Below are 26,645 nucleotides of genomic sequence, written 5' to 3'. Positions count from 1 at the left end.
TCCTTTCCAAGGAGAAGGAGGAGGCGCCCTCCTCGCCACCATCTCATTCCCCTCCCAGATGTTGATGCAGGACCGTTCCCGGCATGCTCTTCCCCCCCTGGAGCTGCTGGGAACTGTAGTTCGACAACATCTGGAAAAACGAAAACGGTCCCCTGTTTGCTTTCCAGATGCGCCCTGCAAGTCCGTCTCTGCAGAGAGCAGCCGCTTCATCTTCTTCCCAGAAATAGCAACGCGTTTTGGACCCAGAATCTTCTTCTTCTTCCTCCTCCTCCTCCTTCCCCCTCTTGCCCCCCCGAGCCCTTCCTAGGACGGGGAGGGGGTGAAGGAGCCGCCCCTTGACGCCATCGCTCCGCGCCGGCTATCCCAGGACTTGGGGGCGGGTGGGGGGAAGGTTGCGATTCGCAAGGAGGAGACTGGCGTAAGGTGAGTCGGGACTCAGAGGCGGCGGCTCCCTCTTTTTGGATACAGGATGCCTCTAAGCCTATGGAGAGGATTCGGGGATTGTCCCTGGTAAGGACCGAAGACAAGGGTCCAACAGACCAGCTACAATAGAATAGAATAGAATTCTTTATTGGCCAAGTGTGATTGGACACACAGGGAATTTGTCTTTGGTGCATACAGTGTACATAAAAGAAAAGATACATTCGTTAAGAATCGTAAGGCACAACACTTAATGATAGTCATAGGGTACAACTAAGCAATCAGGAAACAATCAATATAAATCGTAAGGATACAAGCAACAAAGTTACAGTCATGCAGTGGTAAATGGGAGGAGATGGGTGATAGGACCGATGAGAAGACTAATAGTAGTGCAGATTTAGTAAACAGTTTGACAGTGTTGCGGGAATTATTTGTTTAGCAGAGTGGGGGGGGGGAAACTGTTCTTGTGTCAAGTTGTTCTGGTGTGCAGTGCTCTATAGTGTCGTTTTGAGGGAAGGAGTTGAAACAGTTTATATCCAGGATGTGAAGGGTCTGTAGATATTTCCACAGCCCTCTTTTTGACTCATGCAGTATGCAGGTCCTCAATGGAAGGCAGGTTGGTAGCAACTGTGTTTTCTGCAGGTCTAATTATCCTCTGACGTCTTTGTCTGTCTTGTTGGGTTGCAGAACGAAACCAGACATTTATAGAGGTGCAGATGACAGACTCAATAATTCCTCTGCAGAACTGAATCAGCAGCTCCTTGTCCACAGTTCCCATCCTTGGGACAAGGGATGCTGCAGGTCCCACCTTATATTTTCTATCTTCCTCTTGGATCTTGGGAATATCATGGGACTAGACAAGAAGAGCCAAGGAGCTGCCTACACAGCTTCCACTTCTAGACCTATGCAAAGTACTAATACCACTCTGTAAAGCCTTAGTAAGACCACACCTAGAGTACTGCAATCAGTTTTTGTCATCACACTATAAAAAAAGATGTTGAGACTCTAGAAAGAGTGTAGAGAAGAGCAACCAAGATGATTAGGGGACTGGAGGCTAAAATACGATGAACAATTGCAGGAACTAGGCATGGCTAGTCCAGTTAAGAGAAGAACCAGGGGAGACAGGATAGCAGTCTTCCAATATTTGAGGGGCTGCCACAGAGAGGAGGGGGTCAAGCTATTTTCCAAGGCACCTGAAGGCCAGACAAGGAATGGTGGATGGAAATTGATCAAGGAGAGATTCAATCTGGAAATAAGGAGAATTTTTCTGACAGTGAGAACAATCAACCCATGGAACAGAAATTGCCTTTGGAAGTGGAGGGAGCTTCATCACTGGAGGCTTTCAAGAAGAGGCTGGACTGCCATCTGTCAGAAATGGTGTAGGATCTCCTGCTTGGGCAGGGGGTTGGACTAGATGACCTACAAGGTCCCTCCCAACTCTGTTATTCTGTTCTTATTATTATTCTGTTATGATTACCTCTTTCTTTTTTCTCCTAGTGGAAAGATGGTCCCTTCCTTTGGCTTGTGTCTCTCCTGACTTCCTACCTTTGCCAATCATGGGTCTGAAAGCCAAGGCTCAGTCATTGATGGAAGAGACCCCGGTCAGGATAGCCGTGCGCATTCGGCCATTGTTGCCCAAGGAACAGTTACACGGGCACCAGATCTGCCTCCAGGGAGACCCCGAGAAGAAGGAAGTGACTTTGGGCCACACCCGACATTTCCAGTTCGACACAATCTTCACCGAAATATCAGAGCAGGTGTCTGTGTATGCTACCTGTATCCAGCCGCTGGTGGAAGCATTCTTGGAAGGCTTTAATGCCACCGTCTTTGCTTACGGCCAGACGGGCTCGGGGAAGACCTACACCATCGGAGAAGCACGTGTCTGTAAGTTCCCTGATTTTCTTGCATAAATAAAGTCCTTTAAAGTTTCTCTTACTTTAGAAGGCATGAATACAGGTAGTCCATGACTTATGGCCACACAAGGGAGCCTAACATTTCTGTTGCTAAGTGAGATGGTTCTTAAGTTGAATTTTGCCTTATTCTACAACCTTTCTTGGCACAGCTGTTAAGTAGAACAGAACAGAATAAAAGGTAGGGTAGGGTAGGGTAGGGTAGGGTAGAGTGGAGTGGAGTGGAGTGGAGTGGAGTGGAATGGAATGGAATGGAATGGAATAGAATAGAATAGAATAGAATAGAATAGAATAGAATAGAATAGAATAGAATAGAATAGAGGAAGGATTTTGCAAAATCTTCATTCCCTCCCCACTCCAGGGGAAAGATACTGCAAAATCCCCATTCCTACCCCACTGCAAAATCCCCATTCCCTCCCCCCTCCAGGGGAAGGATACTGCAAAACCCCCATTCCCAGCCCACTCTGGGGCCAGCCAGAGGTGATATTTGCCGGTTCTCCGAACTACTCAAAATTTCCACTACCGGTTCTCCAGAACCTGTCAGAACCTGCTGAGTAGCACCCCAGCTATGCGCCCTTGTTAGAAGGTCTACCTTTGGTGGAAATGCGAGCATGTGTGTCGGGGGTGTCTCCAAGGACACAACCATTCAGCTGCATCAGACCATTTCCCTTAGGGAGGGGATGCATCCTCCTTGCAGCCAGTGCCTCTAATAACTCCATTTCTCCCATCCAGCTTCCATCAATGAGGATGAGCAGGGCATCATCCCCCGCGCCATGGCTGAGGCCTTCAAGCTGATGGATGAGAACGATCTGCTCAATTACACTATCCGCGTGTCTTACCTGGAAGTGTACAAGGAGGAGTTCCGAGACTTGTTGCAAGTGGACACAGCCAGCAAGGACATCCAGATATGGGAAGATGACAGGGGGAATACGGGTATAAGACAAAGGACTCTTCTCTCCCCTGCCACTTCCTCCATAAGGAACCCCTTAGGACACGTGTTTTTCCTCCTTTGTAGCAAGAGTTTGACAGCACAGTTTGTTGGTCAAAGTTTGGGGCCAGAGAAGTAGTTTTCAACATCTGTCTCTTGCTAGGCATTCGATTGTCCAGTAAGATTTTTGGGAACTGATTTGGCTATTTCCCCCCTCTTTTTTGTTATTGTCCTCTATGTATTGTTGTTACTCTTGGTTGGTTGCACAGTCAACCAGATGTTTAGGTTGGATCTGGCACTTTTATCCATCTTTTGAATCCTTCCCAAGGACCAGGGATAGCATAGGTTGCTATTTGCTGATATTAAGGGTATCGTCATAGGATGTAAGCTGCTCTAAGTAAAGCTGCCTTTTGCAATTGATGGAAGGTGATTCTGTCAATGCCGATGGTGGTCTAAGTGGTTCTGCAGTTGTTTTGTGATTGCACCTGTTACTATCGGTATTTTATTATCCACTTCTTTCATTATTGTCCCTCTTTTTTTAAATCGTGGCTGCCAGAATAGTATATAAAATTCTGGGAAAGATTGCCTGCTTTGTTTTAGTACATTGACAATTTGGCTTCTCTTTCCTAATTTTATTGTTTCCTTAGCACAAAGATATGTTGTGAAACTAGACCTTGCAGTATCATTTTTGCACAGTGATTTACCCTAATATAAAATTGATGAATCACAGACGAGGTCAAAGCAGTCACTGAGTTAGGGCAGAGAAGTTTTGAATCCATATCTGCTTTGTTCAAGAGCTACATTCTCTCCTCATATCAACTGTGGTGGTTGCTAGCTATGGCTCAACCATCTTGGCTGGTTTTTTTTTACCAGCTTCCTTTCTCATATTGATCTAGGACAGGGGTCGGCAACCTTAAACACTCAAAGAGCCATTTGGACCCGTTTCCCACAGAAAAGAAAACACCGGGAGCCACAAAACCCTTCCCGTGCCTGACTGTTTCCTGAGCGGCCACAAAACTAGCATATATTTAAACCTTCTGTTTTCTTCTAAAACTTTTCTTTCCTTGGATTTATCCATGATTGGCCTACTAGGGGTTGAAAAGCTCAATAAATTGCATGCTGGTGGCTATCGCACATTGGCGGTTGTAACGCGTATTTTATTTTATTTATTTATTTTATTTATTTTATTAAATTTTTATACCGCCCTTCTCCTGAAGGACTCAGGGCGGTGTACAGCCGGAATAAAATACAAAATATATACAATTAAAAGAAATTAAAATAAACTATTACTAAACGGCCGGTAATTTAAAAGATTTAAAAATTTAAAATATTACTAAAACCCCAATTTAAAATCAACTATTTATGCCAGTCCTGCTTGAATGAATAAATATGTTTTTAGCTCACGACGAAAGGTCTGAAGATCAGGCACTTGACGTAAGCCATTTTGAGTGACAGGGAGCCGTAGCAGAGGGATGAAAGAGCCACAGGCGGCTCCAGAGCCACGGGTTGCTGACCCCTGATCTGGGACGAAGATTGCTATGCTCCGAATCAAATTTTATGAGAAGTTAACCAGGTGTATCTTTGAAACCACGATTGGACAAAGCGTGGTTTATTACCACAGTCTCTTTCCTTCCTTCTCTTGTTGCAGTGCTGCACGGGGTGAAGGAAACAGAAGTGGAAGGTCTGGATGAAGTTCTGAGCCTGCTGGAAATGGGCAACGCAGCTAAGCACACGGGAAGCACCCACCTCAACAGGAGGTCCAGCCGCTCCCACACCATCTTCACTGTGACCATGGCACGAAGGCAGAGCAGCAACTGTCTCGCTCGCTTCACCTGCCCAGAGAAGGCTTCGGTGGCACCAACCTCTGGGCAGGTTCTGAAGTCCAAGTTTCACTTTGTGGATTTGGCCGGTTCTGAGCGGGTGGTGAAGTCGGGGTGTACTGGGGAGAGGCTGAAGGAGAGCATCCAGATCAACGCCAGCCTCTTGGCCTTGGGCAACGTCATCAGTGCCCTGGGAGACCCCCGCCGGAAAAGCAGCCACATCCCGTATCGGGATTCCAAAATCACCAGGTAGTCTCCTTTTGATTCCTCACCGTTAGGATGTGCTCTTATCCTCTTTATCTGCTTTGCGGTTGGTTGTATTCAATTCAAATCAAAATCAAATCAAATCACGTTTCTTACAGTCAGAACAAATTTTTTTTTTAGTCTTTGATGACTATGGGCCTCACAGTTTCTGGATTTTAGAATGGAATGGAATGGAATGGAATGGAATGGAATAGAATAGAATAGAATAGAATAGAATAGAATAGAATAGGGAATAGGAATAGGAATAGGAATAGGAATAGGAATAGGAATAGGAATAGGAATAGGAATAGAATTCTATTTGGTTTGGTAGAATAGAATAGAATAGAATAGAATAGAATAGAATGGAATGGAATGGAATAGAATAGAATAGAATAGAATAGAATAGAATAGAATAGAATAGAATAGAATAAGGAATAGGAATAGGAATAGGAATAGGAATAGGAATAGGAATAGGAATAGAATTCTATTTGGTTTGGTAGAATAGAATAGAATAGAATAGAATAGAATAGAATAGAATAGAATAGAATAGAATAGAATAGAATAGAATAAGGAATAGGAATAGGAATAGGAATAGGAATAGAATTCTGTTTGGTTTGGTAGAATAGAATAGAATAGAATAGAATAGAATAGAATAGAATAGAATTTTTTATTGGCCGAGTATGAATTGGACACACAAGGAATTTGTCTTGGTGCATATGCTCTCAGTATAAATAAAAGAAAAGATACGTTCATCAAGAATTCTAAGGTACAACACTTAATGATAGTCATAGGGTACAAATAGGAAACAATCAATATCAATATAAATTGTAAGGATGCAAGCAACAAAGTTGCAGTCATACAGTCATAAGTGGAAAGAGATTGGTGATGGGAACGATGAGACGATTAATAGTAGTGCAGATTTAGTAAATAGTTTGACAGTGTTGAGGGAATTATTTGTTTAGCAGAGTGATGGCCTTCGGAAAAAAGCTGTTCTTGTGTCTAGTTGTTCTGGTGTGCAGTGCTCTATAGCGTCGTTTTGAGGGTAGGAGTTGAAACAGTTTATGTCCAGGATGTGAGGGGTCTGTAAATATTTTCACTGCCCTCTTTTTGACTCGTGCAGTATACAGGTCCTCAATGGAAGGCAGGTTGATAGCCATTGTTTTTTCTGCAGTTCTAATGATCCTCTGAAGTCTGTGTCTGTCTTGTTGGGTTGCAGAATCAAATCGGACAGTTATAGAGGTGCAGATGACAGACTCAATCATTCTTTATTATTATAGTGTACTTAGGCCAGTTGTAACTGACAGACTGGATTTTAATATCTGTTATTTATTATTTTATTCTAGAATTTGTAACTGGAGAATCCCTGAGTGTTTATATTTGTTCCTTCTTTGAGTGCGATTCCTCCCGCTGTACTTCAGTCTTGCTAATATGAGGTCCTGCTCTGATTTCAGGATCCTGAAAGGCTCCTTAGGTGGGAACGCCAAAACCGTGATGATTGCCTGCGTCAGCCCTTCCTCTTCTGACTTCGATGAGAGTCTGACTACTCTGAATTATGCCAGATGGGCTCAGAATATCAAAAATTGGGCCGTGGTGAATTCCAGCAAGGAGGTGGAGCCCGTAGAAGCCCTACAGCTGCGCCTCAAGAAGCTTCAGAGGGCCTTGGAACAGAGACACCGCTCAGAGACTCGCATCATCCGCCGATCGGAGGTGCCCATCAAGGGTCACTTGGAGGAAAGCGTGGCTCGCTTACGAGCTGAATGCAACCACTACCGGACTTGCACAGACGCCGCCTATCAGCTCTTGATGGAACTGCAAGGGGAGGGCAATTTGACAGAGGAACAGGGGCTCCAGGTGAAGGACTGGCTTTGTGCGGTGGAAAACGGGGCAGGGGAGCCGAGCTTGACCTCCGGCATAGACAGCGGGATTGGAAGCACTTCGGCTGAGGAGCCGCACTCCAAAACTTCCAGTTCCAAGCTGGTCAAGACTCAGGTACTGTGGTGTGTGGTGGAACTCCCAACGGAAGGGCAGGGAGTCCATTTGTGGGAGGAAAGAGGCAGTGGAGTTGGTTCAAAGGAGGAAACATCTGAGATCAAACTGTTAGTTCTATATCTGCTGTTTCCCAGGGGAAGGCAGACTTTGACCCTTGGCAAGATTCTTACAATATAGGTGATCAACAATGAAATATCTACTTGGGCCTGTCCACAGGTGGTTCTGGTTGCCTGCACTTGACCGGTTCAGTAATAGAAGAAGAGCATTTGGATGCCGTGTTTGGGTCAATGGTGTACAAAAGAAAAGGCGAAGATTTTACCATCCACAAATGGCTTCGATATGTTGGCAGTTAAGAGAAAGTCTAGGAAATTTAAAAGAAGTTTACTCTTGTTGTAAGCCACCCAGAATCACTTATGATGAGATGGGCAGTGTAGCAATTTAATAATTATATTATTTTTTTTTAAAAAGGGTTAATACTTGCAACTGTTTTGTCAATAACCAGAGATAATTATAGACAGTGTAAAATGAAAGAGCATCCTTTGAAAATTATTTTGGTTCTTTGACTAAATGTTAGTCAAATAAATGCATTGGCTGCTCTTCTTTTTATATATAAGAAAAGATAAGGTACGGTGGTGGAACCACCAACTGAAGTTGAGGGTTCCCATTTGAGGGCGGAAAGAGACATAGGAGTTAGTTCAAGGGAGAAAACATTTGAGGTCAAACCATTAAGTGTATATCTATATCTTTATATCTCTATACCTCTTTAAACACCAGTCACAATTGGTTGCTGCTTATCTTTAAGACACTCTGGTTTATATTTATGTATTTTTATACATCTATGTCTATATCTATTCATAAAGGTAAAGGTTCCCCTCGCATGTATGTGCTAGTCATTCCCAACTCTAGGGGGCGGTGCTCATCTCCGTTTCAAAGCTGAAGAGCCAGCGCTGTCCGAAGACATCTCCGTGGTCATGTGGCCGGCATGACTCAATGCCAAAGGCGCATGGAACGCTGTTCCCTTCCCACCAAAGGTGGTCCCTATTTTTCTACTTGCATTTTTTACCTGCTTTCGAACTGCTAGGTTGGCAGAAGCTGAGGCAAGTAACGGGAGCTCACCCCGTTAAGCGGCACTAGGGATTTGAACCACTGAACTGCCGACCTTTTGATTGACAAGCTCAGCATCTTAGCCACTGAGCCACCACATCTATCTATCTATCTATCTATCTATCTATCTATCTATCTATCTATCTATCTATCTATCTATCTATCTATCTATATCCCATATAGATATATAGCCCATCTGCTCGCCCATCTGCCCACCCACCCACCCATCCATCCATCCATCCACTGACCTACCTACCTACCTGAATGTCTTAAAGATAAGCAGCCAGCAACCAACCAATTGTGGCTGGTTTTTAAAGAGCTGCTGGAGACTATTATGCTTCTTGTGAAGTCTTTAGAGGGGACATGATTGATGATTTTGGATGGTTTGTTTTTTTCTCTTGGGGACCATTCTAGGTGGAGATGTAATTAAACAGCCCCCCTTGGAGTACAAGACGTGGAACTGTTTCTGCCAACAGCATCTCATGGGATGATATTGAGAGTGGGTTATGAGGATGCTCTTCTCCTTCTTTGGTCTAGCTGGGAAGGTGGCCTAAGAACCTTCTGAAGATCCCATGAAGATGATCGCACCTTTCCCTCCTTTTTCTCTTCTTTTGCCAGGATGGGCATCAACGAGGAGCTGAGATGGTGAAACAGGAGGAGGTGGTGAGGCTGGAGGAGCAAGTCGAGCGCTTAGAGAGGGAGAACCAGGATTTCTTGGCAGCCCTCGAGGATGCTATGGAGCAGTACAAAGCACAGGTATCTCCTTCTTAGGTTGGCAAGCTTCTCCTCCCTCAGCCTGCCGTCCGCTGATTTTAAAAAAGTCATTCATCTTTGCAGCCAGATTCTCTTTCTCCACTTTGGTCTCCTTGAGAACTCATCTCCTTTCAGCTGCATTTGGGAAAAGGAGGTGGTTGTGGCCCGCCAGTGGCCAGCAGAACTGGCAGCAGATTCGGACAGTGAGGAGGTTGGGGAGGAACATGGGCCAGTCCTGGAGTCTGGGGAAGGCTCTGATGAGGGCTCTGCGTCGGAGGCAGAGAGGGGGCCAGGGCCGGATGCCAGTTATCAGCTGCCTTTGGAATCGGACATCAGTGAGGCAGATGAACAGCTGGAGCCTGTTCCCAGTGTGGGCATGTGCAGAGTTGCCAGACAAAGGGAACAGTTAAAGAACAAGGGTCAACTTGGGAGTAAGGCCACAGGTGGACGATGAATGGCTTCTCCCAAAGGGAATAAAAGAGAAGTGAAAGGGGAATGCTGAGTGCCAAAAGTGTCCATGCGCACTCACAAATGTGCCCCAATCCCCAAAATGCAATGCAAGCACCCTCCCCCACCTGCGCCCTGCCCCCAGCCCCCGTGTTTGGCTTCCAGGTTGGTGGTGCAGGCTTTTCAGGCCCAAAACAGGGCATGGGGGGAGGCGGGGCTTCATGATCTCCTCAGCTTCTCGGAGATCGGAGAAGGCACGGGTGGCGGGAATGCAGGAGAAAGGTAGGGTGTGCTGGGGGAGAAACTGTGGAGATCGGGGAAGGCCCCAGCCCCGTGCATGCGCATCAGAGGCTCAAAGACTAGCTGGCCGGTGGGAGGCGCATGCACGCATGTGCGGTGGAGCTGGGCTGGGGTGACGGCTGGCATGCCCACAGAGAGGGCTCTGTCTACCACCTGTGGCACACGTCCCATAGGTTCGCCATCATGGGTTTAGTCCAGGGGTGAAATTTTGCTGAAGGAGGAGACACCAGACAATAGGAACAGTAAAGAACTGGGGTGCCCGTGGCCCTGAAGCGACCAGCTATGCTTTCAAACAATGACATTTGGTCTCATGTTATTTTTTTTCCAGGGTGCCAAATTGCAAGAGCAGGAAGACATCATCTCTGAACTTCAGAAATACCTAAAGATGGAGATGCCCCATCTGGGCATGCCGGAACTGCTAGGGAATGTCTCCCTGGTGCAGCTTGACCAAAGGCCACACACAGCTCCTGTGGATGCATACCAGTCCCATCACTGGCTCAAGCTTGCCTGTAATAACCACAGGAAGGTTTGTGAGTTGTTTCATCACCCTATAAATAGGATATTGTGTTTTTCTGAGGTCTGGATTGGAGACAACTCGGAGGCTTTGACTTCCTTCCTAGCCCCCAACCCTCATCCAATTAAATTAACTCATTTTTAGAAGAGGTTGTGATACCCATCCTAGTGGACAACCATTTAGATATGAGCCAGCAGTGTGCAGCAGCTGCCAAAAAAGCCAACATAGTTCTGGGCTGCACAAACAGAGGGATAGAATCAAGATCATGTGAAGTGTTAATGCCACTTTATAAGGCCTTGGTAAGGCCACTCCTGGAATACTGCATCCAGTTTTGGTTGTCACGATGTAAAAAAGATGTGGAGACTCTAGAAAGAGCGCAGAGAAGAGCAACAAAGAGGATTAGGGGACTGGAGGCTAAAACACATGAAGAACGGTTGCAGGAATTGGGTATGTCATACCCAGTTCTGCAGAACTTGGGAGTTCACGTGACATACCGAACCATAACCTAATTACATGAACTTGTCTTGTGCAACTTACTGGTCCAAAAATGGCAAGTGGCTCATAGTTGTGCTGTAATAAATTCTCTCTTCCCTCCCCCCAGAAGTAGATAAAGAGAAACAAAGAAAAGAGAATTAAAATTCAATCTAAGTAGCTATAAAGTAACCGCAAACCTTCTTGGTGGCAAATAGCTTAGTGCTGCAAGCAAATTCTTAAGAGTCATCCTACCAGCCTTTTCCTCATTGCACATTTTCCTTTAAATAGCTCCACAGTGTCACAATCCACAATGGAGAAGACTCACTAGGACAAAGTCACAGTCTTACTGGAGATAATATGCACAATCTAGGGACAAAGGATATGTCACAAATGAAAACACTGGACAACGTTTTTAATTCATCTTTGGAAGACGAGAATAGATGTTGGCCAATCTGGTCCCTTCAGCAATACAGGTGAGTTATGAGTGATATTGTTATATCTTCCTGTAGATCAGGGGTCTCCAATCTTGGCAACTTTAAACCTGGAGGACTTCAACTCCCAGAAGCTGGCTGGGGAATTCTGGGAGTTAAAGTCCTCCAGGCTTAAAGTTGCCAAGGTTGGAGAACCCTGCTATAGATTGTTTTGGGTCTGGTGGTAAAGCATCTGCCTTGAATTTAAAATGGTTGCTTCAAGTTTGGAACATTGATTCCACAAAAATCCCCTACTTGATTCTAGATACTGATTTGATTTTTCTGATTTATTTATTTATTTTTTTGTAAAGAAGGAAACTTTCTGCAAACATCTGTTTCCAGCCCCATCTTCAGCCTGATCAGCCAATCTCATCTGATTGGACTTTCAATCAAATTGCCTTCTTATTGAAAGTCCATATCAAAGCTATACATCGCATCTACAAAAGATGATGCTTGAGTCTCTTGAATTAAAGAGACCTTGAATTTTTTTGCCTTAGCATCACATATAATCCAGTCACAGAAATTTACTACGGTCTTTTATCTCTCATATTTGTTGTATAACATCTTCTGTTATCTCATGGAAATATGCAAGATAAGTTGACTTAATTTAGCCCAGGGGTCAGCAATCTTTGGCTCTGGAGTCGCATGTGGCTCTTTCACCCCTCTGTTGCGGTTCCCTGTCCTTCAAAATATGTGTCACAACCGCCAGTGTGAAGGCGAAGGGAGAAGTGAAGGGAGGAGTGGAGAAGGAGGAGAGGAAGTAGTAAAGCGAAGGAGATGAAGGATGTGAAAGTAGTAGAGGGTAGAGAGGGAGGTTGTGAAGAAAGGAAGTGGCAGTCGGGCAGGCCTGAATCAGTAAAAAATGAAAATTAATGATTAATGATGGATAATAGTTTGCACATAAATATGATGTTGGAAAATGGAAATAAAAATTATTTATATAATAAGAAATTGTCAGGCATGGGGAAAGGTTTTGTGGCTCCCGGTGTTTTCTTTTCTGTGGGAAATGGGTCCAAATGGCTCTTCGAATGTTTAAGGGTGAAGGCCCCTGATTTAGCCAGTTCTCAAAGGATTTGTAATTTTGTTCCTTGTCTCCTTTGCTTTATTGATCACCTTTTTTTTTTTTAATTAAACCCAATAACTGGATGTTCTTGTAGGAACAGAACCCACAGCTGGAGCCAAGAGGAGGTTTCAACCAAGAAGAATAAAAAATACAATTCAAAATCCCCAGAGGGAGTTCAGGAGAAATCTTTGGAATTATCTAAAGGTACAGCATACTTTCAGCCAAGCAAGGAACACCCAGGAACACTTATTTCATTTTCCCAATGCTGGGAATAAAAATGTTATTTCAGAAACTCCTTCTCCTTCTCCAATACTCACTAAAGAGTGAGTATACTCTTGAATACTCACTAAAGAGAAATGTGGAGAAAATGGGTAGAGTTGGAAAAAGTCATTCGGTTGGCCCCGCCTGCTTCATGCAGGAATCCAAATTCCAGCAGCTTTGAGAGATAGCAGCTCCATCCACAGAAAAGAGAGCCCAACATCTCCCTCTGTCATTGGTTCCATTCAGGGGTGGGCTTCAAAAAATTTAGCAAGGGGTTCTCTGCCCGGTTGCTGGGCGGGCATGGCCATGGTGACCGTGGCCTAGTCAGCCTCCTGCACCATGGCAGGGGAGCAGGCGTTTTTGCCCTCCCTGGGCTCCGGAGGCTTTCCTCAAGCCTCCAGGAAGGTGACAATGGCCTCCCCAGGCTCTGGAGGCCCTCTGGAAACTTCCAGTAGGCCCATTTTTCACCTTCCCCGAGTCTCCATGCACACCCTGCACTTACCTGCATCCAAAACGGGCCGTGTGGGAACTCCTGGGAGGAGCGGGACAGGAGGGGAGGGGCCAGCCAGGAGTGGGATTTGGAAGTTCTCCGAACTGCACAGAATCTTAGCCAGAGGTTCTCCCGAACCCCCAGCAGCCCACTCCTGGTTACATTGCTGAATGGCTGTTTTTGTTCAGGCTTTTCTTAAAACTCATGTTGTTTCCCAAACTTGACAGCTTTCAAATGAATGGATTTCAACGCCCAGAATTCTGGAAGCTGAAGTCCACTCATCTTAAAACTGTCAGGGTTAAGAAACGCTGCTGTAACAGAATCAGCAGAATCAGAGTCGAAATGAAGGCTTGATTGTCTTTCTATCATTGGTTTCATCCCTTATCGTGATAGAATTTGTACCAAATATCTCTCGTTTACATTTTCTTTCCCAGATGGCAGGCAACAAGAGTTGAGCAGTCCAGCAGGGAGCTTTCCAGGCAAGGATTCAGAATGGCAGCTGCTTCAGGCCCACCAGAAGATCCGTGAGCTGGCCATCAACATCCGTATGAAAGAGGACCTGATAGTAGAGCTCATTAAAACAGGTATGGAGCTGTTGAGCTGTCGTCAAACTCAACTCATGCCTGATCCTTTCCCTCCTGTTCTTCAAGGCCATTCTTTATGGCCTCTACAACAATCCTACCTCCCCTGGTCATCTGTTTTCTCTTCTTCACTGTTTGTGGAGAAGGCTAGCAGAGCTTTCTCTTGGAATATCAGACTTTGTCTGTCTTTCTTTTTTTCTTTGTTTGCTGTATCCTTCATGTCAGGGTTCCCATGGATGCCCTAATTAATTATTGAGCCTCAAGTCAGGTTTCAAAAGAAATCCAGTTATTTATTAGGAACGACATGTCGGCACTTATCCAAGTGGAGTCAACTCTGCCCCTCGTAATTTACGCCCCCACTATGACGTTTCCCCCCTCCTCCCTGGGTGTGTCACATTCTCCAATGGAGCACTTTCACGGGCTGTAGAAAACACGTCTCTCCTGCTGGCTCTGGTAACCTGGGATACAATCTGGAGAAAGGTATGCATGGAATGTGCTTCTGGTCATGGCAGCCGAGCTGCTCCATCAGTTTCTCCTCCCTCTTGCCTATGGCAATTCGAGAGTAGGCCTGGAAGGCTTTACGAGTTGACACTTCAGCGAAACTCTTCCTCTTCTTTCTCATTCATTCGGTACCAAACTTTTCTGTTCAGGAGGTAGCTCAGCAGGCTGATCTTTTTCCATTGTCACAGAAGTCTTGTTTGTTTCAGGCAAGCATGCTCAAGCCATGAACAAACAGTACCAGCAGAAGATCCAACATTTGGAGCAGGAAGCCGAGCAGGTGCGGATGGAACTGAACGATGGCCAGAGGCAATTGCAAGAGCTGGAAGGCAAAGAACCTCGTGACCCTGCCGAAAAGTGGAAACTCCAGGAATATCGCAGCAAAGTGGAAGCCGCCCAGAGCAAGGCGAAGGTAACCTAGAAAAGAAGGAGGTTCACGTAGGTCCTGAAGGCAAAAAATGGCTTAGATTGTTTAGCAAATCCCTACCTCCAATGTAAACTGGGTATTACGGCGTAGCGTCATCTGTGTGACGCCAATGGTTTATCATTGTAAAATAGTTTAAATTATTCTATTTTAACATGTTAAAGTCACCGAGCCGTTGTGGCTTGTAATCATAGGTGCCAGCGCAAATCTGAGTTGCTCTTTTGGCCAAGACGGAGTCATTTGAATTTTTAAATTTAAAGGTGACATGCAAATTCTAGACCATAGATGATGCATTTCTCTGCCTGATGATGGAAACACCTGGAGGTCACCAAAGGGGATCACATGACCCCAGGACATGGCAACTGTCACACACACACACACACACACACATTTGTTTTCGTAGGTTTTCACGGGTATAGGTATGTAGGTTTTGGCATATTCGGGTCTTTTCCCGTGTAAGGTTGAGAGTATCTTGGTGATGTTTCGACGAGGTCTCACTCATCATCTTCAGGCTGGTGTCTTCGGCTTCGTGCTTCTCTGAAGATGATGAGTGAGACCTCGTCGAAACGTCGCCAAGATACTCTCAACCTTACACGGGAAAAGAGCCGAAAATGCCAAGACAGACAGACAGACATATATATATATATATATACATACACATATACATATATATATATATATATATATATATATATATATATTTATATATATATATATATATATATATGTCTTTGGTTATTTGGGTTTTCTCCCGCTTAAAATTGGAAGTGTCTTGGCGACATTTCGATGAAGTCTCATTCGTCATCTTCAGGCTTCAGCTTCGTGCTTCTGGGAGCAATGTATATATATATATGAGAGCTGGTTGCCAATTTTGATCAGGTGACCATTGGGATTCTGCAACGATCCCAAGTCCCTTTTTTTTCAGTGCCGTTGTAACTTTGAGTGGTCACTAAATGAACTATTATAAGTCGAAGACTACCTGTAATTAGGACACGGTTCCGTTGTTCCTAATCCTTGTCGGAGCTGCATGTCTGGTCCCATCATCTGCTACTCTCCCTGTGTCGTCTCTGTTGGGACAGATCCTGCAGGAGAAAAAGCGGGCGACGGAGAGACTGGCATCCTTCTCCGCTCAAAATGAGAAGCGCCTACTGGAGCTGGAGAGGAACGTGCACCTGATGCGGCAACAGCAAGGTCAGCTCCAGAAGCGTTTGCGGGAAGAAGTGGAGCAGAAGCGACGTTTGGAAACCGAGATGCAGAAGAGACAGCATCGGGTCAAGGTAGAGATGGCTGGGCTCCAGCGGCATCCAAGCGAGAAAAGCTGGTGATAGGCAGAGCTTGTCTATCATGTTTGAATTGCGTCTGTTTTATTAGCAATGGCACTTGGATTTATATACCACTTTACAGTGCTTTACGGCCCTCTCTAAGCGGTTTACAGGGATGCGGTGGTTCAGTGGTTAAGACACCGAGCTTGTCAATCTATTTATTTTTATTTATTTATTTATTTTGTCACAACAATATATGTAACTATCATACAGAAAGGTTATATAGTATATAAAGGTATAAGCATATATATATATATATATATATATATATATATATATATATATATATATATATATATATATATATATATATATATATGGGTCTTTGGTTATTCGGGTTTTCTCCGCGTAAAATTGGAAGTGTCTTGGCGACGTTTGAAGTGTCATTCGTCATCTTCAGGCTTCAGCTTCGTGCTTCTGGGAGCAAGAAGCACGAAGTACTGCTCCCAGAAGCACGGCTGAAGCCTGAAGATGACGAATGAGAAGATATATATATATATATATATATATATATATATATATATATATATATATATATATATATATATATATATATATATATATATATATATATATATATATATATATGAAGAAGAAAAGAAAACAATAGGACAGGAACGGTAGGCACGTTTGTGCGCTTATGCACGCCCCTTATGGTCCTCTTAGGAATGGGGTGAGGTCAATAGTAGAAAGTTTTTGGTTAAAGCTTTTAGGATTATGGGAAGAGACCACAGAGTCAGGTAAAGTATTCCAAGCACTGATGATTCTGTTACAGAAGTCATATTTTCTGCAATCTAGATTAAAGCAGTTGACATTAAGTTTAAATCTATTGGTTGCTCTTGTATTATTGCAATTAAAGCTGAAGTAGTCTTTGACAGGAAGGACATTACAATAGATGATTCTACGAGTTAAACTTAGGTCTTGTCGAAGGCGACAGAGTTCCAAGTTTTCCAAGCCCAGGATTTCAAGTCTAGTGGGATAAGGTATTTTGTTGTTTACAGAGGAATGGAGAACTCTTCTTGTAAAATATTTCTGGACACGTTCAATTGTATTGATGTCAGAGATATGGTAAGGGTTCCAATCTATATAAGCTATATGCTGTCCAGAAGATCCAGGTTGTTCTCCCTTGTTTTAAATAGATTCACCAACAGTAGCTAAATTGTATATATTTTTTTCCTTCCATCTTTAGGAGTTGGAATTGAAACACGAGCAGCATCAGAAGATTCTGAGGATCAAAACGGAGGAGGTAGCTGCCTACCAGCGGAAGCACAGGAGCGGCAGCAACGACTCAATGATCAGTCTAGAACAGCAGCAGGTAAAGGCAACGACTCAATGATCAGTCTAGAATAGTAGCAGGTAATGGCAATGACTCAATGATCAGTCTAGAATAGCAGCAGGTAAAGGCAGGGGTGAAATGGCAGGGGTGAAATGTAAAATTTGTTACTACTGGTTCTGTGGGCATGGCTTGGTAGGGGGGTAATGTGACTGGGTGGGCGTTGCCAACTTTTTTTTTTTTTACTTTTAAAAGCATTTTTTCTACAGCCTCTTCGGCTGAAGAGGTTGTAGAAAAAATGCTTTTAAAAGGCTCCTCTGACGATCCCAGGTGAGTTGCCTGATTGTCAGAGGCTTTTCTTTTCTTTTAAAAGCATTTTTTTTGCCTTTAAAAGAAAAAAAAAGGCTCTGACGATCAGGCAACTCAGCTGGGCTTGTCAGAGGAGCCTTTTAAAAGCATTTTTTCTACAACCTCTTGGGCTGAAGAGGTTGTAGAAAAGTATTTTTAAAAACCTCTGATGATTCCAGCTGAGCCGCGCGATTATCAGAGGCTTTCTTTTTTATTTTTAAAAGCATTTTTTTTGGCTAAGAAAAAATGCTTTTAAAAGTAAAAAAAAAACCCACCCTCTGATGATCGCGCGGCTCAGCTGGGCATGGGGGTGGGCAGGGATTTTTGCTACCGGTTCTCCAAACCACCCGCCGCTATCGCTACCGGATCAGGCGATCCGGTCCAAACCGGGAGCATTTCACCCCTGATGTCTGGTCACTGGGATAACCTGGTTTACTTTTCTTCTTGCTTGTCTACCAGAAAATTGAAGAGCAGAAGAAGTGGTTGGATGTAGAGATGGAAAAAATCCTCAAGCAGAGACGTGCCCTGGGTGAGCTGGAAGATGAATTGACCAAGAGGGAAGCCATCGTCGCCAAGAAAGAAGCTCTCCTTCAGGAGAAGAACGACCTGGAAAACAAGAGGCTCCGGTCTAGCCAGGTGGGCAAAATTGTCCCTTTGCTTTTTTGAGTTATATTATAGAGATCAGCCTTGGTTAAGAAAGTAGGTTAAATGAAAGACAGTCACACAGATAATTTGTGTCAGAGATGCTGAGCGAATGAGGAATGAAGAGCGGTGGCGCGGTGATTAAAATGAAGTACTGCAGGCTACCTCTGCTGACTGCCGGCTGCCTGCAATTTGGCAGTTCAATTCTTTTTTTTTTTTAATTTGCATTTATATCCCGCCCTTCTCCGAAGACTCAGGGCAGCTTACACTATGTTAAGCAATAGCCTTCATCCATTTGTATATTATATACAAAGTCAACTTATTGCCCCCAACAATCTGGGTCCTCATTTTACTTACCTTATAAAGGATGGAAGGCTGAGTCAACCTTGGGCCTGGTGGGACTTGAACCTGCAGTAATTGCAAGCAGCTGTGTTAATAACAGACTGTCTTAGCAGTCTGAGCCACCAGAGGCCCTCTCTGGTGGCTCTCAATGGTTCTCACTGGTTCAAGGTTGACTCAGCCTTCCATCCTTCCGAGGTGGGTAAAATGAGGACTCAGATTGTTGGGGCAATATGCTGACTCTGTAAACCGCTTATAGAGGGCTCTAAAGCATTGTGAAGCGGTATATACGCCTAAGTGCTATTGCTATTTATACAAAATATATAGATTCCTAACTCCTCTGCTACGGTGATTTAGCTTTAAGCTCTGTTAAGTGTCGGGTAACTACACGGGTGCTATTCAGCAGGTTCTGTCAGGTTCTGGAGAACCAGTAGCGGAAATTTTGAGTAGTTCAGAAAACTGGCAAATACCACCTCTGGCTGTTCCCAGAGTGGGGTGGGAATGGAGATTTTGCGATAGCCTTCCCTCAGGAATGGGGATTTTGCAGTATCCTTCCCCTGGAGTGGGATGGGAATGGGGATTTTCCAATATCCTTCCCCCTGGAGTAGGGTGGGAATGGAGATTTTGCAGTATCCTTCCCCTGGAGTGGGGTGGGAATGGAGATTTTGCAGTATCCTTCCCCTGCCATGCCCACCAAGCCACACCACGCCCATCAAGCTACACCCACAGAACCGGTAGTAAAAAAAAAATTGAATTCCATCACTGGGTATCTAGCTCTGAATCGGTTTGATTAAACTGAGTCAATTCTACCGATACTACTGTGCAGTGCTTCAGACCTGGCTTAAGAAAGAAATTTCAGAATATTGAAGGGTGGTAAATACTGCATCTCTCTGCATCTCTTTAAAGCAATTGTGTCTTCCTGGGATCTGTTGACATTCTCTAATTCTGCTTTCCTAACCTGTCTTCAGTAAACATTTACTTACCAGGAGTTATTTTTTTTTTTAAAAGTTTTTTTTAAATTTCATAGACAAACAAACATACAGTACATAATCAATCATTCAGTGCATCATCTGAGTACATCTTTTGTGTCTTCTTCTTACTCCTCCAATATTTATCATTTCTTAATATTATCATTTCATTAATTGTAACATTTCTCCCACCTTTCTTGCTTCACTATTAATACATTTATCTATCTTCTTTCTCCTCTTCCTTCTTCACTTATTTCATTACAACATTGCCGTCTATATATATCTCTTCTCTAACCAATGGTAAAATTGCCCCCATATCTTAAAGTATCCTGATTCCTCTCTTTCTTTAATTGTCAAAGTCAAACTATTCATTTCTGCACAGTCCAATATTTTCTTTAATATTTTCTCCCCCTGTAGAGATTTTCTCTGCTTTCCATCTTTGCGCAAATAGTATCCTCGCTGTAGTTATTACATGTATAATCAATTTAACAGGAGTTATTGAAGTCTGGCAAATTTGCAGACTCCTGTTCTTGACTGTTGGGCACTGAAGGTCCCTTAAGATCTTTTTCTTCTCTCTCTGCCTCAGGCTCTGAATGATGACATTCTTCGTGTCTCCAGCCGCCTGGAGTTCCTAGAGAAAGAGCTAACCCAGAGGAATGGGCAGCTTTGTCACAGCAGCGCACAGGACCAGCAGCTCATCCGGCAAGAAATTAATAATTTGCGGCAGGAGAAGGACCAGTTGCTCAAGCAGAGGTTGGAGATTGATGGGAAATTACGTCAGGGCACTTTGCTATCACCCGAGGTAAGCAGGTCTAGTCATTCTATTTTGAAAATAGATAATAATTCCCATTACACACAAAAAATAGATGTAAAATCAGTGTTTGGTTGAAACCAGTGGTGAAATCCAATTTTTTTTACTACTGGTTCTGTGGGCGTGGCTTGGTGAGCATGGTGTGGCTTGGTGGGCGTGGCAGGGGAAGGATACTGCAAAATCCCCATTCCCACCCCACTCCTGGGGCCAGCCAGAGGTGGTATTTGCCGGTTCTCCGAACTACTCAAAATTTCCGCTACTGGATCTCCAGAACCTGTCAGAACCTGCTGGATTTCATCCCTGGTTGAAGCATCATGGAAGTTAGTAAATGCTGCGCTACTGAATTCTGTATGGAAGTTTCCATTTTATCCTCACACCAGCAATTCCATGAAAAGGGTTGGATTGAGATTACCAAGTGCCACTTAAATAATAGCCATTGGGATAATCTGGTGTCTTGGAGTTTGTACTGAACCGTGAATGTCATTATGCTCAATTGGGGACTTGGTGATACTTTGGAACAAGAACCTCCAATCTTGGCAACTGTAAGACTTCAACTCCTAGAATTCCTCAGCCAGCTTGCCAAATTGGGAGATTCCTGCTTTAGAATAGAATAGAATAGAATAGAATAGAATAGAATAGAATAGAATAGAATAGAATAGAATTCTTTATTGGCCAAGTGTGATTGAGCACACAAGGAATTTGTCTTGGTGCATACGCTCTCGGAGTACATAAAAGAAAAGATACGTTCATCAAGAATTCTAAGGTACAACACTTAATGATAGTCATAAGGTACAAATAAGCAATCAGGAAACAATCAATATCAATATAAATCGTAAGGATACAAGCAACAAAGTTACAATCATAAGTGGAAGAAGATTGGGGATGGGAACGATGAGAGATTAATAGTAGTGCAGATTTAGTAAATAGTTTGACAGTGTTGAGGGAATTATTTGTTTAGCAGAGTGATGGCCTTCGGGAAAAAACGGTTCTTGTGTCTAGTTGTTCTGGACATGACCTCCCATTGTTCTACCAATGGCCATACTGTAGCAGTAACTGAATGGAAGGGAGGGAGGGAGTAAGGAAGGAAGGGAAAGTGAGGATTGGGATTCTAGTCAACTGAAGTATCAATTTACCACTCATGAGGATCAAATTATTTCTCGGTGGGGGGATATTGGTCTGTTTCCTAGGAGGAGCGGATTCTTTTCCAGTTGGACGAAGCCATTGAAGCTCTGGATGCTGCCATAGAGTATAAGAACGAATCCATTACCTGCAGACAGCGAGTTCTGAGATCCTCAGCCAGCCTTCTGTCCCAATGTGAGATGAACCTTATGGCGAAACTCAGCTACCTCTCTTCCTCCGAGACCCGGGCACTTCTTTGCAAATACTTTGATAAGGTAAGCACCCAATAAGGCATGGCTCAGAAATGTGTGAACCCCAACCATAGAAAAGACGGGCTATAGAACCATAGAAACAGGGATGCAGTGGCTCAGTGGCTAAGACACTGAGCTTATCGACCGAAGTCAGCAGTTCAGTGGTTCGAATCCCTAGTGCCGCGTAACAGGGTGAGCTCCCGTTACTTGTCTCAGCTTCTGCCAACCTAGCAGTTCGAAAGCACGTAGAAAATGCAAGTAGAAAAATAGGGACCACCTTTGGTGGGAAGGTAACAGCGTTCTGTGCGCCTTTGGCATTGAGCCATGCCGGCCACATGACCACGGAGATGTCTTCGGATAGCGCTGGCTCTTTGGCTTTGAAATGCGCACCGCCCCCTAGAGTCTGGAATGACTAGCACATATGTGCGAGGGGAACCTTTAACCATAGAAAGATAGCGTGTCAGAGGAGACACTGTAGACTTTTCCCTTGCATGTCACTTTACTTCGTTGGGAAATTGATTGGCATTGTAGAAGAACATTGAGCTCATTGTGTACCTGTTCGGTTCTGGGATAACTGTTTATAGAGTTTGGCTTCGTGTAACTGCCCGTTGCCTTTTTCATAACCACGGCGAGTTGAAATCTTCCAAACATTCCTGTCATGATCAGGTGGTGACCTTGCGTGAAGACCAGCACAAACAGAGCGTGGCATTTTCCGAAATGGAGATGCAGCTGGAAGAGCAGCTCCAGCTGGTGTTTTGGTTGGAGGTGGCCCTGGAACGTCAGCGATTGGAGATGGACCGCCAGCTGACCTTGCAACAGAAGGAACACGAGCAGGACGTTCAGCTCCTGCTCCAGCAGAGTCGGGGTAATAAATAGGACTGAGGCGCAATCCTTGTTTCTGTTAACTCTTTACCTGATCACTGGTGGCACAGCCTCTCCTAAAAACACACTATGTACTGTATTTTTCGGACTATAAGACGCACCAGAATATAGGACGCACCAAGATTTTGAAGAGATAAACAAGAAAAAAAAAGTTTTTGCCCTCCCCAGCCCCCAGGAGCACTCTACAGGCCTCCCAAACCCTCTGTGCGCCCCATTTTTGGCCTCCCAAACCCCCCCCCCATGTCACATTTTTGCCCTCCCCAGTTGTTCTGGTCTAAGACTGTAACAAAAAATTGTATTGTATTGTATTGCCCCCCCCAGCCCCCAGGAGCACTCTACAGGCCTCCCAAACCCTCTGTGCGCCCCATTTTTGGCCTCCCAAACCCCCCCCCCATGTCACATTTTTGCCCTCCCCAGTTGTTCTGGTCTAAGACTGTAACAATAAATTGTATTTTATTGTATTGCCCTCCCCAGCCCCCAGGAGCACTCTGCAGGCTTCCCAAACTCTCTGCGCATCCCGTTTTTGCGAAAAATGGGCCTGTTTTGTGAAAATGGGACGCACAGGGTGGAGTTTGGAGAGGCCAAAAATGGGGCTGTATTCGGTGTATAAGACGGATCAAATTTTCCACCCTCTCTTGGGGCGGGGAAAGTGCATCTTACACTCCAAAAAGTACGGTAAGTTAATAATTGTTCTAGTTGTTTAGGTGGAGCTGTAAGAAAGATGGAGACATCTGTGGTGGCCATGCCCTAATTAAGGATCCTGCTTTGTTGGAGAGTTCTTGAATTGGGAAAAATCGCCTCCTTCCCAACTGAAATGAACTCTCCCAATGGTTTATCATCCATGTCAGGAAAGTGTTATTTATTTGTTATTTGCTAGTTATTTGTTAATTATTTGCCTAACTAGTTGGCCAGGCAATATATAATCTAACTATGTATGTTTAAAGAAAGGCATGATATTGCTTTAAGGCTATGCTGCATCATGCAAGCATCCTGATTGGTTGAGCTCTGTAGCCGATGTATAAAAGGACTGTATAAAAGTGACTGTTATTGTATACAACCAGTCTCAGTCATTTTCATGCGTAGGGTACTCTGCTCAACAGTCCACAACCTTGGTTGTGAGCCCAGTTTACCGTTAACAATCCATATTTCCTAGGACATATAAACTGATACCACATAAGAAACGGATTCCATTCTTGTCTCCTGCCAATTTGGAAAACTGAAAGGCCTCTTCCATTGAATCTGTAGAAATATATTTAGCTGAAAAAATCGACACAAAACAGCAGAGATCTTTGAATAACCTTACAATGGATGGTAAAGTTAAGCCTCTAATCAAAATTGGACTTTAGGGGACCATAGGGACCCAACCATGCAGACATCTCAGATAATAGTGAGGGAGGGCTTTTTATTTCTCTCTTTTGGAGTGATTTTTCCAACTTTGCAAACAAATCTATAGCTCTGGTTTTTTTGTGCTCCCACATTTAAGTACCTCCAACCCCGATGAGCCTTTTAAAGATTAAATCACGAGCCTCGAGCCAAGCTTCAAAAGAAATCCAGTTGTTTATTAGGAGCTCCATGTCAGCAAGTTCCCAAATGAAGCCAACTCTGATCCCACGTTAATTTACGGCCCTAATCATGACCCTGTTCTCCCCCTCCCCCCAGGGTGTATCATCAATCATATTCGCCAAGAGAGCGATTTTGCAGGTTGTAGAGATCACTCCACTCCGGCCACTGTGGGTAACCCTGGAAAACAGCCTTGAGAAAGATATGTCTGGAATGTGCTCCTGTCTTTAGCTGCCATACTCCTTTGACGGTTTTCCATCCACCTTGCCTATGGCAAATCGAGAGGAAGACAAGGATGCCTTGCGAGTTGAGATTCAGTCAGATCAACTAAAGTGCTGGTCTCTGCTGTGACATAAGAACACTATTGCATATAGAAATGTATGTTTATCCTTGAGATAAAATGTATTCATGCACACACACACTTGAAGTTTTTCTTTTATTTTCCTTCATCTGCTGCTCTTTTTAATTTTGTGATTTTTTAAAAAAAGGGCTGCCTCTGTTATTGTGCAAGTAATCACCCCCCATGGTTTGTCCAAATTTCTGTGTTTTTAACAATTTATTTTCTTCGTTCTTTTGCAGAACACATAGAAGAAGGGCAGGCAAACAGCAGGCTTCAGTATGAGCAAAAGATCCAGGCACTGGCAAAGGAATTGGCTCATTACAAATGGTTAAATGAGGAATTGACCCAAAAGTTAAAGCAGTCGGAGGGACAGAGCGGAGGTGAGGAGACGTTTCCGGTGTGGTGAATTTGCCTTTGCTTTTCTGCTGGTTGTAGAGGGATGAGGAAATGGCCTTGAGGACAGGAGGACACGCTCAGCTAAAAGAGGGCAGGAAGGTAACCTGATGAAATGGAAGGAATGAATGATTTAGGGCGAAAGAGAAGGAAGAGATACTGCCTAGGAAACCATCAGACAAGATACAGGAATCTGCAGTTGTTTAGTGGTCAGAGAAAGAAGCTTAGGAAAGGTCAAGTAGTTGAAAGGTGATGGGAAGTTTTGTGCTTTCAGACTCGCAAGGTTCTGTTAGTGTCGACTTGCAGTAAAGTAGAATCAGTTCATCTAGTCATGCTCCCAAATGGGAACTGGGTGCATCTGGACTCAGGATCTCTCCAAACAGGCATCTTGGCAAAGGAGCCATCGCACCAACTGTGTCTGGCAATGCTGTCCCCAAAGCACCAGGAGCTAAGCACGCATGTTGCACAGCGTAGAGTTCCCAGCACTATGGTATATCGTGTCTGAGCACATGGATCCTGTTGGTCCTTGTTCTTATTAGCCTGGCTTGGCCTGCCACTTGCCTAGCTGATATAATATATCCCCTAGGTACATCACTCAAAATGGCTCTACTCCATGCAAAACAACTGCCTTTGTGAAACCCACAGCACAGCTACTCGATCAACCATGTTGTTCCATTTTTATTATTATTATTTGGTCTTTTAACGACCCCATAATCCCTTGCATCGGGGTGGAGTTGGGCAACTGAATGGAGCTGAGCGTTTACTGGCCAGATGCCCTTCCTGTCGCCAATGCGGAGTTCACAGCAGATATATGCTCATTGCACCCAGAGAGAGAAATATCCGCCTCTACCTAGGATTGAACTCACAGCCTCCTGATTGTGAGGCGAGAGCTCCACCTCTAGGCCACCACGCCACTCCAGCCACGTTGTTCCATCACTCTCACTAAAAGATTCTTTTCTCACAACAGGTATGGAGAGGAGCATCTTTGCAGTTGGGGACAGACCCAGTTCACTCAGCACACATGAAGATTTTACCAAAAATAGCCAGCTGGAACCGTCCTTGCAGTTGGAGCCCTCAGAAAAGAATCAAAGAAAGAGAGAGGAACTCCGGGACTTGGTGCATACGCCGTTACCGTCCACCTGGAGGCGCTGCTCACTCTCTAGTGCCAATAACTTGATAGTGGAAGATTTTCGTCAGATGGAAGCAGATTTTCTCCTAAGGTCTAACCAAGCCAAGGAGATTCCTTTGCCACCCAGATCCCGCAAAGAATTGCACCGGGCCAGCCAGAATACCATCCCTGGGTTGTCTTATCCAGAAATCATTGATGTCAGAAAAAATCCACTCTAGTTCTGAGATGTTGACTATTCCATCTAAAATAAGCTAATAAGCGCCTTCCGAAGGTAACTGCCCATAAATCACCAAAAAGACAGTTGGTGGATTCATCCATTACGCAAAATCTGAAGAAACAATAACTTGGATTAACAAAAGGATGCATGATAGCCACCTTGTACCTGAAAGACTGTCCCATAGATGGGGCAGAATTGCTTCAGAAGACTGGACAAGAAATCATAGATCAGCTGTGCTAAAGTTGAACTTCAACTCCCAGAATTCCCCAGACAGCCATGGGAGTTGAAGTCCACAAGTCTTAACGTTGCCAAGGTTGGAGACCTCTGCCATAGATTTTTCATTATCGCTTTCCTAAAGATAG

General features: G+C 44.3%; 1 protein-coding gene across 4 annotated transcripts; it reads left to right on the top strand.

Annotated features, from left to right (window-relative positions):
- Nucleotides 1-295: 295 nt before the first annotated feature.
- On the top strand, nt 296-26,645 carry KIF7 (kinesin family member 7). Of its 4 annotated transcripts, none has more exons than XM_058156088.1 (19): nt 296-423; nt 1,918-2,304; nt 3,063-3,263; nt 4,907-5,327; nt 6,773-7,310; nt 9,033-9,170; nt 10,243-10,440; nt 11,191-11,375; nt 12,530-12,639; nt 13,621-13,770; nt 14,475-14,677; nt 15,769-15,966; nt 17,201-17,326; nt 18,092-18,268; nt 20,168-20,383; nt 21,580-21,786; nt 22,429-22,627; nt 24,784-24,924; nt 25,905-26,645. In XM_058156088.1, exons 2-19 carry the CDS (start codon nt 1,977-1,979, stop codon nt 26,282-26,284), a joined length of 4,116 nt encoding a protein of 1,371 aa, XP_058012071.1. In that variant the 5' UTR covers nt 296-423; nt 1,918-1,976; the 3' UTR covers nt 26,285-26,645. The 4 variants fall into 4 exon arrangements, with proteins under 4 accessions (XP_058012071.1, XP_058012073.1, XP_058012072.1 ...); XM_058156089.1 differs by having other exon boundaries at nt 379-510; nt 12,536-12,639; XM_058156087.1 differs by having other exon boundaries at nt 379-510.

Source organism: Ahaetulla prasina, chromosome 13, assembly GCF_028640845.1.
Source record: "Ahaetulla prasina isolate Xishuangbanna chromosome 13, ASM2864084v1, whole genome shotgun sequence".
Classification (NCBI taxonomy): domain Eukaryota; kingdom Metazoa; phylum Chordata; class Lepidosauria; order Squamata; family Colubridae; genus Ahaetulla; species Ahaetulla prasina.
This window is presented reverse-complemented; position numbering and strand designations above follow the sequence as displayed.

Coding starts and splice junctions, on each gene's coding strand:
- KIF7 (XM_058156088.1), top strand. CDS start 1,977: ATGGGTCTGAAAGCCAAGGCTCAGTCATTGATGGAAGAGACCCCGGTC. Junction 9,171..10,242: donor TGGAGCAGTACAAAGCACAG/GTATCTCCTTCT, acceptor TTTTTTTTCCAG/GGTGCCAAATTGCAAGAGCA. Junction 10,441..11,190: donor CCTGTAATAACCACAGGAAG/GTTTGTGAGTTG, acceptor TCCTTTAAATAG/CTCCACAGTGTCACAATCCA.